Below are 21,127 nucleotides of genomic sequence, written 5' to 3' on the forward strand. Positions count from 1 at the left end.
AAAAGTATGTCTGGACAAGCGAAAAACGGCACCTAAACTCCTATTGGCTGCGATGCTATGTCACGAGCGCGCCTCGACGAAGCAGAGCAGGCGAAAGGAAACTGCTGCTGCGATAGCATACCAGGGGTTGCATGAAGGGAGAGGGCATCGCTGCAATGTCATGCCACCCTCGCTCTCGGAAGCCTGTGTTATCCATGCGTTCCTTGTCCAGGCAAGCTCTTGCCTGCATTCTAACTGCACCTCGGTAAGGCCAAACCAAAACGTGCCAAGCCAACGCCTCCTAGATAGCAGGCGCGTGCACTCTGCTTTATAACGTCCTGCTACTTAGACCGAAATTTCCATTGCCAAGCCCGGTGCGATGAAAGCAGTGATATCAAAATCACCGCAGCTTACTCGGGCGTGTCCCCATTAGATTCTGTGGCAGTTGTGCAAGGTAGCATGATGTCACGGATCGAAATGCACTGGCCTTGTGCTATCTAGAAAGCGTCGTCCAAGCATGTCAACACGCTTGCTTGCCCTTGAGGACTTAACGTGAGTAGTTCACAACTCGAAGGGCCACTCAGCGGCATTAAATTTGACATTAACGCTTTTGCGTTCACAACTCGTTAGAAGTGCTTAGGTGTCCTCAGATTTTTGTATTATCCTTCTGAACAGTTACACTTCAAAGTGCATAAAAATATTTTTAATATGACTGGTCAATTTACATATGGCACCGACACTTGTACTACTGCACACCTGCCAACCTTAAAATATGAAAAATGCAGGTGTCGGTGCCTAGAAATACTAAACTTTGGTGAAAAGTACTAAAAACTGTCTTATCGCTTAGGATGTTGGCTGTTTATTTTAAAAAAAATTGCAGACTTGTTCTGCAGGAATGCAGGAACAGACACTCTTGGAAATGTTCATGAAGTTTTACTCATAAAATATTCACCTAACAGTGGCCAATATTTTGATTGCTGTCCTAACACTGGCTTTATGAGAGGGTGATACTGCTGTGGGTAGGTACAAAGAATGGAGTGGGTCGGAAAATCAGGCTCTAAAAAAATCGGCCAGCAATTGTATTCTGTAATGAGTCTCGCCCTTAACTCAACACAAAGTAAAAATCATAATATTGTTGTCAATGTGAGTAATAAAGCTCTAAAAATTGGGCATTGTACAATAAGATCGTTAAAACTTGGCAGGTATGCTACTGTTTTCAGACTACTTGAAAAATAAATATGAAGTGCATATGCAATCACATATGTGAGCCAGCATTATCTTTTGTTCATGTTTACTTTGACCAATGCCTATTAACAAATCAGTGCAGTGTTACATAAACACTCAAAAGTGAAATGGCACCGAAGTGCTGCAATACAGAAATAAAGAGAATGATGCATTCTGTGGATACCCAATTACCAGCAAGAAGAACAACATTTATTTTCCATTTTCCAGTACCCATGAACAGTAGAACATTGCCACTTGCTGTATACATAAAGTTACACTAATGAAACTTTTATGGCAGCATCCACATGAATGTGAAAAAAAAAAAGGTGTTTTCAAATAAATGCAAGTTAGACCATCCCTTAAAATGGCAATTTATCACACAAGCCTGAACTTAACAGGCCAAGAAAGTAGTGCCATGATTTGTTCTGCCCGTTACCATGAAGAAAGTAGTGCCAAAATTCTGTGGGAAAAAGCACTAATTCAGATGGTCCACCACTACTTATATTAAACCAAAATGATGTTATACTGCACAAAACAGACAGTTATTCTGGGTTTGAATGTCATTTAGTTAAATCCGTAATGACAACACGAACACTAAGCACATATAAAATGAGGGTGGGAACAGGAAGCATGCATATGGTACTGTATTTGTTTCAACCTATCAAGCCTGCCTTGTGCATTGTACTGTTTGCTGCTGTGACTTGCCAGCCTGCGCAAGTTTCTACACTTGCTCCCGAAAGTCAGGCACAGGGTTCACACTTGAAGCTGAACCAGCATTTAGCAGTTGTCAAATTTTGCGCATAAAGTATCGAAATAAAACTGGCTGTCCTTGAGCAGCAAGTTATTGTACTATATACGCTATATTATTTCCAGCTCATGGGTGCCACATATCTTGGGATGCAACACAAGCACTTCAACACTGAGTCACCATGATCATGAAATGAAATGCGGATTGTGTCTCTACAATTGCTTTCATGTATACAAATAATCTTTCTCACCATAATGGTATTATGGTTGAGTCACCCGTAAGCACATGGTCTCTATAAAATAGTCTATAGAGTGAAGAGGAAAAAATATACCACAGCGTTTGCACATATTGAATTTTAAGCTATGCATTAGTGACATTCTAATTAAAACACAGCTTGGAGCATCATTTTTTTGTTAATTGTTGCTCAGCTTGCAAGCAAGCCACTGCTGACTAAGATAACACTGGGGCTAAGCTCCTAACTTTATTGCTTAACAATGCTCATGCTTCCACACTTGTCACTTGTCACACAAAGCATCTGACAGATACACACATCTTCAATGGCTACAATGGTGCAATGTGAAAATATATGGTGCAGCTATTTTAAGTACAAACGTTTACAACATGTAGCTAGTGTGGTACTTTATGAAAAGAAATATCACTCAGAAAAATAGTGGAAGATCATTCACGTGCACCAAGCATCAAATTTTAGTCTTGGTGGATGCTTTCGCAGATAGGAGCTTTCAGTAAGGAAATATGTCTACGCACAATAACTTCACCTGTTTTGCAAAGTGCCTATGACATACAGACTTTAAAGGCCAGAAAAGGCAGTGCAGGCTAGGAAAATAGAAGACTTCTTGGCCAGAAGCAAATATGCTTAGCCAGACAGAGCTGTACCACAGCTGGGATAAATGCTATTCTTGGGGGTCATTCATCCTGCTCCATAGATACATGTTTGTGACTAGATACCGCATGATGACTTTTGCTATCAGCAAAGTGGCAACTCAAAGGTGCAAGTACAAGTGCATGATAGTGCAATTGATGCCAGCCTGCAGCAATGTGGGACATCAGCAAAGAATAGAACACAACCAGAACACTCTGCAGCAGTGAAATGCCACAAGAAGTCGTTGATCACCTCACAAACACTGCTCTGGGTGCACGTTTCTTCAGCTCCTCGAGGCAGTCACGAGACCTGGCTGCAGCTTCACTGTTGTTTGTTTTGTTGGCCAGCTTCAAAGCTTCTCGGCATGCACCTTCTGCTTCTGCGTAGCTCCGGCCCTCCTCCATTAACACACCTCCCAGGTTGCAATAGAACACAGCCAGATTGCTTGACTTAATGTCACGACCCAGAGCAATTGCTTCTTTGAGCAATTTCAGTGCTCTGTCATAGTCATGCAGCATTGAAGCCACAGTGCCAACATCATTCAACAATGAAAGAGTAACTTCATGACCCATGCCATTAACTGTTTTAGAGACAGTAAGAGCATCCTCAAAGCACTTCTGTGCTTCTAAAATTTTCCCCTGCTCCAGCTGATGTCGTCCGAAGGCCTCTGTGCTTCGTGCCCAGAGCACCAACGTATCCTTTTCAACATCACTCAGCTCGGAAAGACGATCTAAGTAATCCTTTTTCTCCAACTTTTTCTCCTGAGCATCGATGCAAAAGCGATAGCCCTGCTCAGCCTTCTTTGTGTCCTTGCGGTGGTCATAAATCTCAGCGAGCTTGAGAGACATCTCGACAATGGCATTGTCATCACGTGGCATCCCAGCAGCAATAGACCGTTTCATGACATCCACAAAGAGCTTCTCAGCCTTGTCAAAGTCGCCTTTCTCAAAAGCCACATTTGCCAGGACATCAAAAATGTAGGTCTCAGCCTGTAAAAGAAAAGTTTACACAAGAATTTCAAAGCAAAGCCAAATACCTTTTAATGCTTTCACATATTGACACAGAGTGCTGAGGCCGCAGCACCTGTGCAGCTCATGGCAGAAAATTGCAATAGGCTTTTCTAGAATGCATCACTGAAGCAGTAATGCAACAGAGCACACCTGCTCCTTTATGGTATTTTACTGCTAACAACAAGCAATTTGAAGAGTTTCTCCTCACTAACAGGGGTGTGCTCCACTTCCCACCCCAATATTTAAAACGTACTGACACAAAAATTTTGTACCCCAATTTCTTTTTTATTTATCTAATAGGTGATGACCCTGCAATGACAGTATAGTGCCAGAATTCCTCAAACATGTCAGGAAACATTAAGTACATCCTCTCATAATGCAACCAGTTCAATATGCATGCCAAATGCATCGTGGCATAGGGTGGGTTGAGGGCGTGGGCGTGGGCGTGGGGGAGTTGCATGGTATCAAAGCACACTGACGAATGTGTCAGTCAGTCTGGTGCAATGATTGAAAGTCCCAATGACCAAGCAGCTGAAGGTGGATGTGCACCATATCGGCCATCCTTTTTTATTTAACTCTGTGCTTCTCTGCATTTGATGTGGAATAATAAAGTTGGTCATCGCTATCACTTCCCTCACAAAGTACAGCACCCTGCACACCGCTAAACTTCTCTCTCCAATTAAAAAAGTGATGAAAGATTTAGGCAAGATGATAACAATGTGGCTTCAAAAAATGCACCAATCCGAACACTGGTGATACAACATGACCCCCCCCCCCCTATTTTTATTATTTGTAGAGGCGTTTTAGTAAAGAAAGCCGATGCCAAGAAGTTGTCCATGTGGAGTGCATTTTGAATTAGTCACATTAAATGATGCTATTCACAATTTGTCGTATGTTCGAGTAATTGAGGCCTCATACCGTGACTACAGAGTCTGCAGCTAGCCAACAAATAAAAAAAAATGTAGGACAAAAATTTTGCATTGGTACTTCTTTAACAGTCCTGCACCCATTTGTATTCTTTTCAAGAATACAATACTAAAAATTTTCAATAATTCACAAAGACCAAATACATAGCATAACTCTGGTTGGACCATACAGGGAGAAATCCTAGACAATGGTGACTGTATGCTGGTCACTTTATATGCCAGCTGTTAGGCCAACTGGACTGAAAATATTGAACCATCCGACATGTATTTCAAATCATTTTCTAAATAGAGGCATTATTGCCATGCAGAGGCACGAATTCAGTCAGCATGTCCGGCACATAAATTTCTGCGTGGTACCTGCAGTCATCATTAAGGGGACACTAAAGACGATTTTTACTCCATGTAGCTGCTGACCCTGTAGTGACAGCATGGTGCCTCAATTCCTCAAATGTACATCAACTCAATTATTTCTTTTATTGCGACCAATTCAAAGTGCATGCCAAATGCAGTGTGGCTTTGTGGTGTAGGTTGTTCAGCAGCAGTCCTCTGTACATAACGAAAATCAGTTAGTGGTCATGTGGTATAACAAAATTGATGCACAAATCAGTCAGCCTAATGCAGTGGATGAAGCCACATCAGCCATTCTTCCCTCTTTCACTCTCCACATTCGACAGGGGTAAGCATGGACCTCTGCTGTTGCTCCTTTAAAACCGCATAGCACCCTTCGCACCTTCATTACCCTATTACCCCCCTTTAAAAAGCTTTAAGCAAGGTGCCACAGTACAGTTTTGACCACTGCACTGACCTGCACGTCGATATCACATGACTACCTTACCCCAATTTCTGCGACGTGTAGAGAAGTCCTGTTCGACAAGCCCACAGCCACACTCCATTTCATTTAATTTTATTATGATATGAAACACATTTGATCGGCCATTGTGAATTTATTACAATACAGTGTGGTATATTTCACAATTTGATCTGCATTTGAGAAACTGAGGCCTCATATTGACACGTGCACTTATCTTTATCGGGCGACCACGTTTCGCCGCCTGACAAATGTTATCGCACAGCACGGGACGCGCCTGCATGTATACGAAGTTTCTGGAAAGTTATCGATGCTTCTATGCGCTGTCCGTTGTAGCCGAACATTGTGTTATCTGATTTCATCGCCTGACGCGAATGGTGTAGAACTTTGTGGAAGGCACACGGGTCCCAACGATTAGTCTGGAACATTCGATGACTGCTGTATAAAAGCCGACGCGCTGGACCCGCTGATCAGATTTTCGACGATCGCCGACTGTGTTCGCCGCTATCGTTCTGCTTTAAGTGTAGCCTGTTTTGTGGGCACAGGTTCGCCCAATAAAAGCTAGTTTTGTCTTTCACAGTACTGCTACTGTGTTCTTTGGCGTCACTACCACGTGACATCTGGTGGAGGTGCTTTTTGTTCATGTACCGGACGCCCCCGACAAGCCGTGATCCAAGCCCGGACCGCAAAAAGGACACCAACGTAGTCCCGGACCATCGAGCAAGCCGCCGTCTTCAACAGCTACCCCTGGAGCACGGACTTCTACCTGAGAAGACCAAGAAGATTGTGGCCAAAGCAACCCCAATGGCAGCCCCAGCGCCCCCATCGTGCTGCAGCAGCCCAGGGAACCACCGACGTTCCGCGGTTCCACATTTGAGGACCCGGAAAGCTGGCTGGAAACATATGAGAGGGTCGCTACGTTTAATAGCTGGAACAATGGCGACAAACTGCGATATGTCTTCTTCGCATTGGAAGACGCTGCCAGGACGTGGTTCGAGAACCGCGACGCCACCTTGACGACCTGGGACCTGTTCCGAAGCGGCTTCCTGCAGACATTTGCAAACATCGTACGCCGAGAACGAGCCCAAGCGCTATTAGAATCCCGGGTGCAGCTACCTAATGAGACAACCGCGATCTTCACGGAGGAAATGAGCCGTCTATTCCGTCACGCTGACCCCGAAATGCCCGAGGAGAAGAAAGTCCGCCTACTCATGCGTGGTGTGAAAGAGGAACTTTTTGCCGGAATGGTACGAAGCCCACCGAAGACCGTCGACGAGTTTCTTCGCGAGGCCACCAGCATCGAGAAGACACTCGAGATGCGAAACCGGCAATTCGATCGCCGCACGAACTCTACAAACTACGCCGGGGTTCAATCACTGGCTACCGACGATCTACGAGAGACTATCAGAGCGGTCGTACGGGAGGAGTTGCAGAAGTTCTACCCAAGGTCGCAGTCCCAAGTGGATCCAATCGCTGAAATCGTCAAAGAAGAGGTTCAGCGATCGCTTGGAGTGCCTGAGGTGCAACCACGATCACCACAACCTCAGCCAGAAGCAATGACCTACGCCGCCGTCGCCCGCCGTCAAGGTCCCCCTCCACGACCGCGCCAGGGCCCTGAACGCCGCAGTTCCGTCGACCACCGCCACCGCCGCCAGCACGCCCACCAGTCGCGCAGCGCAGCTACCTGAGGAAGACAGACGTTTGGCGCGCTCCTGACCACCGCCCGCTCTGCTACCACTGCGGGGAAGCCGGCCATGTGTACCGCCGTTGCCCATACCGCGACCTGGGATTGCGAGGGTTCGCCGTCAACGCACCGCGCCCTCGGGAAGGTGAACGCCCTCGTGACATCGCCGACTACCTCGCCGCTACTCAGTGGACCCCTCGACGACCGTCCCGTTCGCCGTCACCAGGCCGCTACCTGTCGCCGCAGCGCCGTCCATACACTGGCCCAGCCCGGGGCCGGTCAGCGAGCCCGTATCCGGAAAACTAAAAACAGCAACCGATGGAGGTGCAGTTGCTGTTCGTCGAACTGACGAAGATCCTCCGCCGCCGACGAAGACGCCGAAGAAACCATCTCGACGACATAATAACGACACGCCGCCGTCCCGAGGAAGTCAGGAAGCCAAGACTACACCGACGAAAGACGACTTGACGACGCGACGTACCAGCTTCAGTTCAACACGACGCAGCCGTGATACGACGCCAAGACCCAACTGCAACGCTAGACAAAGAACCACCGACCTCGACGTGCTTCTCGACGGCCACGCAGTCACCGCCTTAGTCAACACAGGGGCCGATTACTCCGTCATGAGTGAATACATCGCCACCCAGTTGAAGAAGGTTAAGACTGCATGGGAAGGCCCTCAAATTCGGACCGCTGGAGGACACCTTATTACGCCGACTGGAATCTGCACGGCAAGAATTACCGTTCATGACCGGACTTACCCTGCCACCTTCGTTATCCTCCAACAATGTTCACGCGACGTCATTCTCGGCATGAACTTCCTAAACCAACACGGCGCAGTCATCGACCTGAAGTCGAAGTCGATAACCCTGTCTGAAGATCAAGCGATACCACCGGAGAGCTCTCGTCGTCACCATGCCTTAAGCGTGCTCAAAAGTCAAGTCAGCATCCCGCCTCGCTCCAGCATTGTCATTTCCATCGGCGCCAAAACAACTGCCGACGTGGAAGGCGTCATCGAGGGTGACCAACGTCTACTAATAGACCGTGAAATTTGCGTCGCAAGAGGCATCGCTCGACTGCATGGAGGGAAAACTGAAGTGTTGCTGACAAACTTCAGCCAGGAGTTCAAGCACATCAACAAGGGCACGACGATCGCATACATCGAGGAAATTCTGGAAACCAGCAATGCGTTTGTCCTCTCGGATTCTGCCGCATCTACCCCGATGACCGCAGTTCCCGAACCAAACTTCGACATTAATCCAAGTCTCCCCACGCTTAAGCAACAACAGCTCAGAAGTCTACTTCGACGATACAAAGAGTGCTTTTCGACGTCAAGGATTCGACAAACACCAGTCGCAAAGCATCGCATTATAACCGAAGAGTGTGCTCGACCACTCCGCCAGAGCCCTTATCGAGTTTCTACGCGAGAACGTGAAGCTATACGGCACCAAGTCGACGAAATGCTGCGCGACGACATCATCCAGCCGTCAAAAAGCCCGTGGGCATCTTCTGTAGTCTTGGTAAAGAAAAAGGACGGAACCCTACGTTTTTGCGTTGATTATCGTCGTCTGAACAAGATCATGAAGAAGGACGTATACCCCCTCCCACGGATAGACGACGCATTGGATCGGCTCTGCAACGCTAAATACTTCTCGTCGATGGACCTCAAGTCTGGCTATTGGCAAATAGAAGTCGACGAAAGAGATCGCGAAAAGACCACCTTCATCACCCCAGACGGCCTCTACGAGTTCAAGGTTATGCCATTTGGACTGTGCTCGGCGCCTGCAACGTTCCAGCGCGTGATGGACACGGTTTTAGCAGGATTGAAGTGGCAGACCTGTCTCGTTTATTTGGGTGACGTCGTTGTCTTCGCCGGAAATTTCGACGATCACCTTAGGCGGCTTGCAACAGTACTAGAGGCCATCAGGTCATCAGGGCTTACTCTGAAGTCGGAAAAGTGCCACTTCGGTTACAGCGAGCTTCTGTTTCTAGGCCACGTCATCAGCAAATCAAAGTCCGCCCCGACCCGCAGAAGACAGCTGCCATCGCAAAGTTCCCGCAGCCCATCGACAAGAAGGCAGTGCGTAGATTCCTTGGCATGTGTGCCTACTACAGGCGCTTTGTCAAGGACTTTTCACGCATCGCGGAGCCGCTTACGCATCTAACCAAAGGTGATGTCGAGTTCAAGTGGGAAACGCCGCAGGCCGATGCATTTCAAGAACTCAAACGACGCATGCAGTCGCCGCCCGTACTTGCACACTTCGACGAGAACGCCGACACCGAAATCCACACTGACGCCAGTAGCCTAGGCCTCGGTGCCGTCCTAGTCCAGAGGAAAGACGGACTTGAACGGGTGATATCGTATGCTAGCCGGTCGCTGTCAAAAGCGGAAGGCAATTATTCTACGACTGAAAAGGAATGCCTCGCCATCATTTGGGCTACAGGAAAGTTCCGCCCTTACCTATATGGGAGACCATTCAAAGCGGTCAGCGACCATCACGCGTTGTGTTGGCTAGCTAACTTAAAGGACCCTTCAGGACGGCTGGCGCGGTGGAGCCTCAGACTGCAGGAATATGACGTCACCGTAATATACAAGTCCGGAAGAAAACACTCTGACGCCGACTGCTTGTCACGCGCCCCCATCGATCCCCCGCCGCAAGACGACGAGGACGACGACGCCTTCCTTCACAGTCAGCGCATGTCTGTGGTATTTTTTTCCTTGTGTCCTCGTCCTTTTCGCACTGTTTCACCTCAGTTCTACGCCTTCCTTGGGATAATAAGCGCAGAAGACTTCACTAAACAGCAACGAGCAGACCCGGAGCTAAAAGGCCTCCTCGAGTATTTGGAAGGGAACACCGACGTTGTCCCTAGGGCATTTAAGCGCTGGTTGTCTTCGTTCACGCTACAAAACAACCTGCTTGTGAAGAAGAACTTCTCACCAGTCCGCGCCAGTTACCTTCTTGTTGTACCGTCAGCGCTGCGTCCAGAAGTACTGCACGCCCTACACGACGATCCAACCGCTGGGCACCTCGGATTCTCCCGGACGCTGTCGAGGATACAGGAAAGGTATTACTGGCCGCGTCTGACCGCCGACGTTGCCTGTTACGTCAAGACATGCCGAGACTGTCAGCGACGCAGGACACCACCGACAAGGCCAGCAGGATTACTACAGCCGATCGAACCTCCTCGCCGACCATTCCAGCAGATTGGGATGGATTTGTTGGGGCCATTTCCGACGTCAACATCCGGGAATAAGTGGATCGTCGTCGCGACGGACTATCTCACCCGCTTCGCTGAAACTAAACCTCTACCAAAAGGCAGCGCAGCCGAAGTGGCGAAATTTTTCGTCGAGACCATCCTGCTGCGACATGGTGCCCCAGAAGTCCTCATCACTGATAGAAAGAGGAACGGCTTTTACAGCAGAGCTCACACAAGCCATTCTGCAATACGGCCAGACAAGCCACAGGAGGACAACTGCCTACCATCCGCAAACGAATGGTCTCACGGAGCGCCTGAACAAGACCCTCGCCGACATGCTAGCAATGTACGTCGACGTCGAGCACAAGACGTGGGACGCGGTCCTGCCGTATGTAACCTTCGCTTACAACACGGCGGTGCAAGAAACGACACCGCTCACGCCGTTTAAGCTGGTTTACGGCAGGAACCCGACGACGACGCTCGACGCCATGCTGCCGCACGTTACTGACGAGGAGAATCTTGACGTCGCTACCTATCTCCAGTGCGCCGAAGAAGCTCGACAGCTCGCCCGCCTACGCCCGCCTACCAGCAGCGTACCGACAGCCGACACTACAACCTCCGACGACGCTTCGTGGAGTACCAGCCCGGCGACCGTGTTTGGGTATGGACCCCGATACGCCGACGAGGATTGAGTGAGAAACTATTGCGACGCTATTTCGGACCCTACAAGGTCATTCGACGTATTGGCGCACTGGACTATGAGGTCGTGCCAGACGGCATTTCGCATTCACAGCGGCACCGCGCACGATCTGAAGTGGTCCACGTGGTGCGCCTTAAACCCTTTTACGGACGCTGACGAACTTCCTTATTTTTTCTTTTGTTTTCTTTACTACGAGTGCTTTTCTTTATTACTTTCGTTTGTTTGCAGCATCGGGTCGATGCTTTTTAAGAGGGGGGTATTGACACGCGCACTTATCTTTATCGGGCGACCACGTTTCGCCGCCTGACAAATGTTATCGCACAGCGCGGGATGCGCCTGCATGTATACGAAGTTTCTGGAAAGTTATCGATGCTTCTATGCGCTGTCCGTTGTAGCCGAACATTGTGCTATCTGATTTCATCGCCTGACGCGAATGGTGTAGAACTTTGTGGAAGGCACGCGGGTCCCAACGATTAGTCTGGAACATTCGATGACTGCTGTATAAAAGCCGACGCGCTGGACCCGCTGATCAGATTTTCGACGATCGCCGACTGTGTTCGCCGCTATCGTTCTGCTTTAAGTGTAGCCTGTTTTGTGGGCACAGGTTCGCCCAATAAAAGCTAGTTTTGTCTTTCACAGTACTGCTACTGTGTTCTTTGGCGTCACTACCACGTGACAATATCATAGTTATGGATTCGGCAACCATCTAATGAAAAGCGAGACAATATTTTATGTCAGTACTTACTTAATGTGGAAATATCTCAGAGAAAGGTGCTTTTTTTATAGTACTTACAATATACACAGACAACCACTAGAAAAATCAACTACAAATACTTAAGCATTGCCCTTACTAACATGACCTGGAACCTCCATATTAGCAATGTATGTGGTTCCACATTTTAGAAGTCTTGCTGTTTTTTTTTTTTTTGTTTTCTTAATATAAACTTATGAAAGCTCCATGTAACGTGAAACTGCTAGTGTATATTACAATTATCAGGCTAAATATTGAATATGTCTGCGCTGTCTTGGACCCCTATACTCATGAAATATCAACACAGCCTCGAACAAATTTTAGGAAAAGGGTTTGTGTCAAACGATTTCTCTTCATTTGAGTCTCTGAACCAATAAACTCTCATAGCATTCCTTTACACGAAGTACGGAAAAAGAAATTACACCTTGAATTCCCCTGCCAATTAATTAGCAAAAAGCTAACGCTCGCCATCTCACCACATGTAGTGCCCCTTGTAACTAGACTATTTTGCCAAAAGCGAGACACTTATAACTGGCGACAACCTACCAATGCAGCGGCAAGTGCACCACTGTCTGAGAATTTGTTTATATGTGCCAGCCAATTTCGTTTGCTTACTTCCGTGACATCACAAGCTACTTGCAATACTGGAGTCTTTTGGGAGCTATGTGTCGAAGCACGGAGGCACAGAGTGAATGTGCTGTGTGATTCTGTTGGCAAAGCTTGTACTGAAGTGTTAGGCTGTCACCAAGTATAAGTTTCCTGCTTCTATGCACATTATTGATTAGAATTGTGTAGTTTTAAACACATTATAGCATGGCACTGAGCATCCAACATGTCACTAATTACCTTTTGGTAATGTGTTTTTCTATTTTTATGCCTCCTTTAGTTGGTTCTTAAGCATGCCGTACGTACTATATAAATAAACAAATGAATGAAAGCAAAGAATGGCTTGCATTTCTTGTTTGAATCATACTGAATGCAAGACATACGTGCACAAGCGCATGTATATTTTTTCTAATGAAGACTCTCCAGAGTGCATACAGGACGCCAGCATTGAAAACGTGATGTTTCTTAGTACCATGAAAAGTGCCAGCTCTCTCTTTTTCTTTCACAAAAAAAGAGGTTAATTCATGTTTTTAAGGAGGCAGGCTCCCACAAGCATTCCTTGCTGCTGCTGTTCTACACATGACGTTTGTAATGATGATGAACACTGCTTATGCTGCAATTATTTGTGCACAGAAAGTTGGAGGTTGCCCTTTGCAGTATGAACTGTTTTACGATTACAGATATAGCATTTTCCAAGCAACATCACATGCAATAAGGTAAGGTGAAGATATAAAGGCATCTTTTAAACTTGAGGCCTGTTGTCGGTTTTTCACTCTAGAACTAGCATATCCTGAAAGTACTCTTGTGAAAAGCTTCTAAAAGCTTATGGGCTATTTTATTCTTGCTTCTGCCTAGAATAATAATATTGTTGAACAGTGGTCTACATCCTTTACATGCAATGCAATGAGTGGGCAAGTGCGCTCCTTCTCTTTTCCTAATTGACAATGCATGCTCTCCCGCATGTTCATTCACGCAGCATCCTGTTTGGCCCACATATACTCGTCCACATTTTAGTGGGATTTGATATAGCACACCCGTGGCACATTTCACGTAAATTTTGGCATGCTTAATTCCACAATACTGTACTTTATTCTAAAGCTAATAATAATAATACTTATTTTTACTACTAATTATTATAATACTTTACTCCAAATACTGTAACTCTAGCCTTGGCTAGCGTTACAGTATCTGAATGTGCCTCTGCCATTGCATCTTCCTCATTGCACTTTTCTTCGGGACAAACACTGGAAATAATTTCCAAATCTAATAATTCAGCACAGGTAACGAGCTCACTGTCACTGCACATAGTCTTCAAACGAAGTATTGCTGTCGACATCCAGCTGGTGACAGACCTCTGTCCACACCCCGGGGTTGATCACCTCGTTGCGCTGTTCCTCTTGCTCGCTTTCACCGCACAAGGGGGAAAGGCCTGATTTATGCCAGCAGTTTCTAATTGTAGCCAGTGTTACTGTCCACCAGGGGCCTCAAGTTCATTCAATTGAAACATTCGCTATTCAGAAATTCGTTTAAAGGGACACTAAAGATTAATATCAAGTCAGCGTGGACTGTTGAAATACCACCCCAGAAACCTCGAAACGCTTGTTTCGTGCGAAGAAGAGACTTATTTTAAGAGAAAATGCGTTTTGAAGCGTCCGCGTACCTCTAGCGCAGTTCAAATCACCCGCCCTCTGATCGAGGAGCATTGACCTCATGGTCTCATAGTGACGTTGAACCGTCGGTGAGTAAAACGGCTCCCGCAGACAGCGCTACGGCTTTTCTGCACAAAACGCAAACGCGCGGCCAGAAAGAGCCAAGACAGAGCCGACAGCAGCGCGAAAGCGGAACTATGGTGGCTAGCGGAAGGGAAAGCGCACAACGATAAGCTGGTTCTTTATTTTATGACGCCAACTTCGACGCTCGTTGCAATGGATGACCCTGACAATGACACATTAGCTCGCGAAGCTGGGCTCGAGTTCAGCGATTTAAGCACTGATGAATGTGACCTGCTGTTGAGGGCTCGTGCTGCCGGCGTCGTTGCGTACTACTACGACGACAGCCTGCTTTGAAAGGCACCTCATGCGACTTCAGTAAGTCGGCGTTGAACTCGTAATCCTCTGGACGAAAGTGCAGCGAGCACACTACGTGATTTTTCGGCTCGTTGCCAGCGCGCTGTGGCAGAGGTACGGAACTTAACCACTTCTAACGCAGAGGTTCACTCGTTGGCACACAGTGATAAGTAACGTTGGATTCGCCGCTGCAACTGCCCTTGGCCAAGTTCCGCGGACCGTTCACGCATCCCACGACATCACATGGACGTGGCATTCTCGCTGCTTGTTCCAAATGCAAGTTTTGCGAGCCAGCAGGACAACCGCAGCACTACGCTATAAAGAAACAACTGAAACTCCAAAGCGTACGCGTCGCAAAGTCCAGCGCGCAGAGTCGAGTGAAAACGAAACCTTTCGATCACCCATACTACTCAAGGGTAACGTCAAAATGTTATTTTTTGTTAGAATCGAATAGAAGTAGACAAGTAGCATTTTCTTTCGTCTTATAATCTAATTAAATGGTCTTTTTAATATGAGTAGTTGTGTACTAGTGACATAAATTATGATAAGGAGTGCTTTCGTCATCGGGCTAGCACTGGAATATCGCTGGGGGGTCTCAAATCGTGTCATGCATTTACCTCAATTTCTCGGTTACTAAAGCTCTGTTCGCAATTATATTGACGCCTTAGACATTCTAGAGTATTGCTTTATCACTTTAACTTCACTTTCTGGTAACCTTTAGTGTCCCTTTAAGTGACAGATTTTTACATAGAATGCATATAAAAAGCTGCCGGGAATTTTCTAAAAGCTTGTTATTCTGAAATATTTGTTAACCCGACGTTTGTACAACTGAGAGTTTACTGTACCATGAAAACATTTTAACTCTTTCCGTACTGCACCCAATGGGCATCGTTAGCCCATTAACTATGGTTAGAAACGCCGGTTTCGATACTTTCTGCGCCGCTCACGGACACACTGTGCTATGAGACGTGAAGGAGGAAAACTATTTTTTTGTCTCCTAAACAGTTCGCCGTTTTTCACCAGGCGGTGATTTTTGAACCCACTCGGAAGTTTTCTGCTCATCGAAGTAGAAAGCAAAAATGGCCGCCCACTATCGAGGATTTGAAACGGCGTTTTCAAAACTTTCCGCGCCGTTCACGGACACTCTGCGCCATAGGACGTGAAGAAGGAGAACTGTATTTTTGTTTTCTAAGCAGTTCGCTTTTTCCCCACCAGGCGTTACTTTTTTAACGCACTGTGAAGTTTGGCAATCTTCAAAGCAGAAAGCGAAAATGGGCGCCTTCGGCAGCAGCGTGCGCGCTTCGAAAGATTGCAGATCTCGCAATTCCACTGCATTTGTGGCTGACTGTACCCATGGATCGAGCAGCAGTGAGTTTGAGGATGCTACCTTTTCGTTAGACTTTGACTCTGACCGACAACGACGCAAGCCAGCCCGGAACATTGACAGCCGCAGCCTGGCACACCAAACTAGTGCTTGCACTTAAATTTTTGTAGTGGAATACCTGTTCAATGAAAAATTTAGATTTTTGTGCCAATTAAGCGGCAGTACATTTTGTATATCTCATAACTTTTATTACATACTTTCCTTAGGAGATACAAGCATGTCTTTACAAACTTTATTCAATTTTATCTCAAAATCTTGATTTTGGCAATTTATACCTTGTTTATGGCCTAGACCAAGTTACTAAAAAATTTTCATGCTTGAAAAGTGCATTCATTCTGCCTTGTGTTTAAGTATTACATTAAATAATGAATAGTCCCTTCAGAAAAAAAAATCTGGCATAACCTACAGAAAACACCAATTTTCCCATGGTAGGGAAAGAGTTAAGAGAGCCTGTGTTGCAGATTGGGACAGGGTTGGGAACAGTGAGTATCAAGACCAACTGCTGTTTTCTAATAGACAGTATTTTAGAGCTTGAAGTGTGAACAGGACGTTCTAAGCTTTGCTCATGCTCCGAGCACAGGCACTCAATTTTTCTGCTGCAATTTTTTTTATTTTAATTAAGGTGTATGGTTTCCTGAACTGGAGACCACATAAAAATGCTTGTGAATCCACGGTGCAAGGCTGCAGAGCAGAAAATTTGTCACACTGGTTGCAGGTGCTCAGTTAAGCAGTGTCATAAAGACACCATGCACAAATGAAGTTCCACTACCTTTTCAGTCAGTGCTATTTGCCTTTCTCATTTAAATTACCTGGCTGTCTTCCCGCTCTTGAGCCATCTTGAGAGCTATATGAAGCATTGACTCAGCCTTGTTAAAATCTTGTCTCTGCAGGTTGAGAATACCAAGCTTGATTGTGTGAATGAGTGGGTCCTCTGGTTCACGCTCCTGCAGCCCCAGAAGTGACAGCAATCCTGCAAACATGGCACTCTTGCAGCTATGAAAGAAGAAAAGAAATAGAAGAAACATGTTAACCACATAGCCCTACTAGCCAAGGTACAGTTTACACAGTCCGTAAGGCAGCATATCATTGATCTTTATCAGCTCTTCATCTGCCAACTCATTGCTTCACATTTTTGGTGCTGTTTGGACTTTTGGATAACACACATCAATGTGATATTAAATGTAACATAAGAAGTGAATAGTTTGTGGGAATAGTTATTCATGGACAGCTAGAGATATTCAAAAACTGCAACTGATCTTTGAGCAAATTTAGGTGTTTGCACGAATTTCTATCACCCAGCACAAACTTATATGTGCTGCTATCGATGCCAGCACAAAATATGCCTATCAAGAAAAAGACCGCATCTTGAATCTGCCGCTTCAACAAGATAACTTCCTACGTTACATTGACCCAGAAATGAGACCGAAAATTCCACGACCACTTCCTCGACACTTAGAGACATTGTACCATCGTCTTCGACTGAACGTGGCATACACGAACAATTATCTGTACCGCATAGGACTTACCACTAACCCATACTGTGATAACTGTCGCAATTTAGAGACAATTGAGCACATATTACTAGAATGCCCCGCGTACCGCGACGAGAGACAATTTTTTTAGCACCAAATGGACAGGATTTGCCACGAACCGTTAACGTTACCGAGCATTTTAGGTCCAATGCCCGGCCCTTCAAAACAGCGACGGGTTTTGGATTTATTGTTCAAATACCTGACAGAAATTGTTCAAATAGGAAAGCTTTAAAAATTGCATCCTTCCTATACAAAAGCCTAAATTTACCCGCCATGTCACCTGTAAATATTAGTATCAGGTCCACTCGGACATTTCATATTTACTTTTATCCTTTTTTTCTCCCACTCTTTTCTGGAATCTTTTATTCCCATTCCCCATCCCTATACAGAGTAGCATGCCAGCGGTTATATACGCGCCGGCAAAATTCTCTGTTTTTCTAATAAAGAGCCCTCTCTCTCTCTCTCTCCCGCAGTGGTGACAACAGGCACGGTGAGAAGCAGAGGAAGTAGTCAAATACACTGAAAGCATTATCTTATGGTTAAAGATGTGCCCAGAAAACAAAAATATTTATGCATAGGTAAAAAACAGAGCACTACTGTCAGTCACCAAACTGAATGATTTGGCTGGAATATTGTAACTATCTATGCATGCACTATGGCTTATACGGTCCTTGCTGCAGCATTTCTGGTTTACAGCCAGAAAAGGCTATGACCTTGGTGCACAATCGCATACTGCAAACGTGTCCTGTGCTGAAACATGCTAGTAGCACATATCTACAGCAATAGCAAAGGGCTATAAGACTATATACCTTGCTGACAGGAAAATTTTGTGCAAAACATTTGGACACAGACACAGGGAGCACCTTTGTACCAAATTTTGTATACAGACACAGCATTCATCTTCGTCTGTTCCCTGTGTCTATTTCTTGTGCTAAGTTTTCCTGTCAACATGGTGGAGAAACTAGCCCAACAGTCAGTCCTACTGATGTATAGCTCGTGGTAGCACCATTCAGCTTTCAACGGAAAATGCAGCTCAACTCATAATAAATAAACATTTGTAGAAGTTAGGCACTAAAGACGTGATTAAAAAACAGTGTCACAGCAATAATAGCATGACAGCCAGTTAGTTGAACGTAGAACGGTGGCATAAAATGAGGCTACCATCACACTTCCCTCTTCCCACAAGCTGATGCTGACTGGCGCTTAGCACAGCTCCTGATTGAGCGCAGTCACTTCAACAGCAGGGGCGAGATGGAGCGCTTTATCAAGTAGTATGGTGAAGCTTCATGTTATGTTGCCCCACTACATCACAGGCGGGTTGAACCGTGAGGCCTGCTTTGCAATTCCATGTGCAAAATGAGGTGCACTTTAACAATTTCTTTAAATACAGATATAAATACAATTTCACAGCAAAAACTGAGGAGAATTTTTTTTGTACTGAATATATGGGTATAAATGATAGACTCCAGTTCTTTTTTCCAAGTTTGCCCTTTGGTTAGTTTGTGAATGTGATCTGTGAGTTATACTGCATTTTGTCGTGGCTTTTATGCATTACAATGGTTACCAATTATCTTTTACACACACACACAGCTGTCATTGCAGTCATCAAATAACAACTATTTTACAGGTTGCCATAGGATGTGAGATGGTTTGCCACCCAAGTCAAAGGCCAGTGAGAAAATGTGTGCATATAAAGGCATTTTTTTTGCACTAGATGACCATCTTGTTTTTAAGGGCTAGCAAATGGGGTAAAAATAATTTTTGGGTGTTTTAATTAACTTCACATGTAAGTACATTGAAATGCCAATTCAAATGCTTTTCTTTACGAAAAGAAATCAGGCAATAAGAGCTTAACAGAAGACCTTTCACAAATCACTTTTCTGTTTTGTATGTATTGCAGAATGTGGAATGCTCTCTTAATGTTTTCTGCATACACATACAAGTATGTTAAGTGTACAACCACAGCATTGAAAACCTGATCCTTCACGGTAGAATGCGAACATTGCACGATAAGTGGATTTCAACATAGGTACTATTCATTTTGTGGTACAGGTGGCAGTAAAAATCACCTTTCACATTTAAATGAGGCAATGCACTACTGTGTACTACTGAAGTACTGTGTGAATCCTGTGTGTAGTATATTGCGAATGTTTAAGCAGAAGGGGCACAATCTTGTCTGACTGCCAGATTTAGCCATTATAAAACCTCCTGAGAAAACAACAATATTAAAAAAAAAATTTCACTGCATTTTTGCACACGCAGGTTTTCAGAATTTAATGTTCAATACGTCAGCATTTTTTCTTTTGTACTTCTCAGCATAATTAGAATGACGCGTGCATTACGTATATATCCTATCCCTGGCTGCTCCCATCACTACGGTGTGCCTCATATTTATATGGTGGTTTTGGCACGTAAAACCACAGAATTTGATTTTATCTTATCGCTCTCGAACACCACAAGCAGTGACAAAAACAAAAACGAGCTCACAAAGTGAAATACGACAGTGCACACATCAATGGGCACAGAACCAAGGACGAGCAGCCGCGAAGACGCAGCAGTAATGTTTGACCACTATCCAACTGCGCCATAACCACTGTCATAAAACGTTCACAACGCATGCAAATCATGTTGACACCCACTGATTTCGTCTTAGTTGTATGACTACACAAGAAGCGTCGAATGTCAATAAACAGCGCGCTCGCTGCCATTGAATGCTACTCGATAAAAAGCGGTTTGGACAACAGCATAGCACCTGCCCGTCAAATGCCCACCGCGGTAAACAAACATTTACAGCCTTGCTCAGATACATAATTTAGCATTGCTTCACATTCCAACCTGAAGAGCTCTCGCACAATGCGCTAAAGCAGCGAGCAGTAGACCTCTACAGTGACAAAAAATACTTTGCATGGTCCCAGCCATGACGGGTTTCAAGTTTTCTTGCAAGGAAAGCACGAAAAGTATAGATGACATGAAATAAGCACCGTCACCCTTCGTTTGCGATTTTTCGCTAACACACCCAGCAGCTTGTTTACATTTTACAGCGCATGTAACACACCAAATAGCTTTGCTGCGCAGCCGAAATAACACAAATTTTTCAAGGCCAAGATTACGCTCACGGCTGCCATGCGTCCGCAATCGTTTAAACCAACGAGAAATTCACCTTGGCAACTTTTGGCAGAAACTCTGCGTTACTTGTGGAAAACTGGACGAACTTATCTGCGACGTTGGCGAACTACTTTTGAATATGTAGTTAAACGGTCGCCTAACTAGGCGAAATAGAACGCGGTATGAGGACGCCATCGACGCCATTTATTCATGCATTCAAGTCATTCAAGTGTTCAAGGTTAGCTATTCCACCTGGTTATGTGGAGCAGTTTCAGTTTCGCTTTCACGTAGAATATAAATGGTACCTAACACTGATCAGTGAAGTTTTCTTCTTGTTGTCTACGCCTGTCTTTACATTTTATGACACCAAAACAAGTTTTTTTTTTTTTAATAAAGACATAACTAACGCCTACTCAGCTGTTCTAGACGGGAGGTGCGTTTTGGCGCACACTTGGGTCGAGAAATGTAGTGGAGAGAGAAAGAAATGTGACGTGAACGCGGGTTTTTCGAAAACAAATAATGTGCA

At 45.4% G+C, this 21,127-nt stretch overlaps 1 protein-coding gene across 1 annotated transcript; it reads right to left on the reverse strand.

Moving 5' to 3' along the window:
- Positions 1–1,391: 1,391 nt before the first annotated feature.
- Ttc19 (tetratricopeptide repeat domain 19) lies at positions 1,392–20,501 on the reverse strand. Its single transcript, XM_055062122.2, has 3 exons — positions 20,484–20,501; positions 16,774–16,957; positions 1,392–3,820 (listed from the first exon to the last, which is right to left on the reverse strand). The coding sequence occupies exons 2-3, from the start codon at positions 16,942–16,944 to the stop codon at positions 3,080–3,082; spliced, it is 912 nt and encodes a 303-aa protein (XP_054918097.1). The 5' UTR covers positions 16,945–16,957; positions 20,484–20,501; the 3' UTR covers positions 1,392–3,079.
- Between the last annotated feature and the right edge of the window lie 626 nt (positions 20,502–21,127).

The sequence above is a fragment of the Dermacentor andersoni genome, chromosome 1 (assembly GCF_023375885.2).
Source record: "Dermacentor andersoni chromosome 1, qqDerAnde1_hic_scaffold, whole genome shotgun sequence".
Classification (NCBI taxonomy): Eukaryota; Metazoa; Arthropoda; class Arachnida; order Ixodida; family Ixodidae; genus Dermacentor; species Dermacentor andersoni.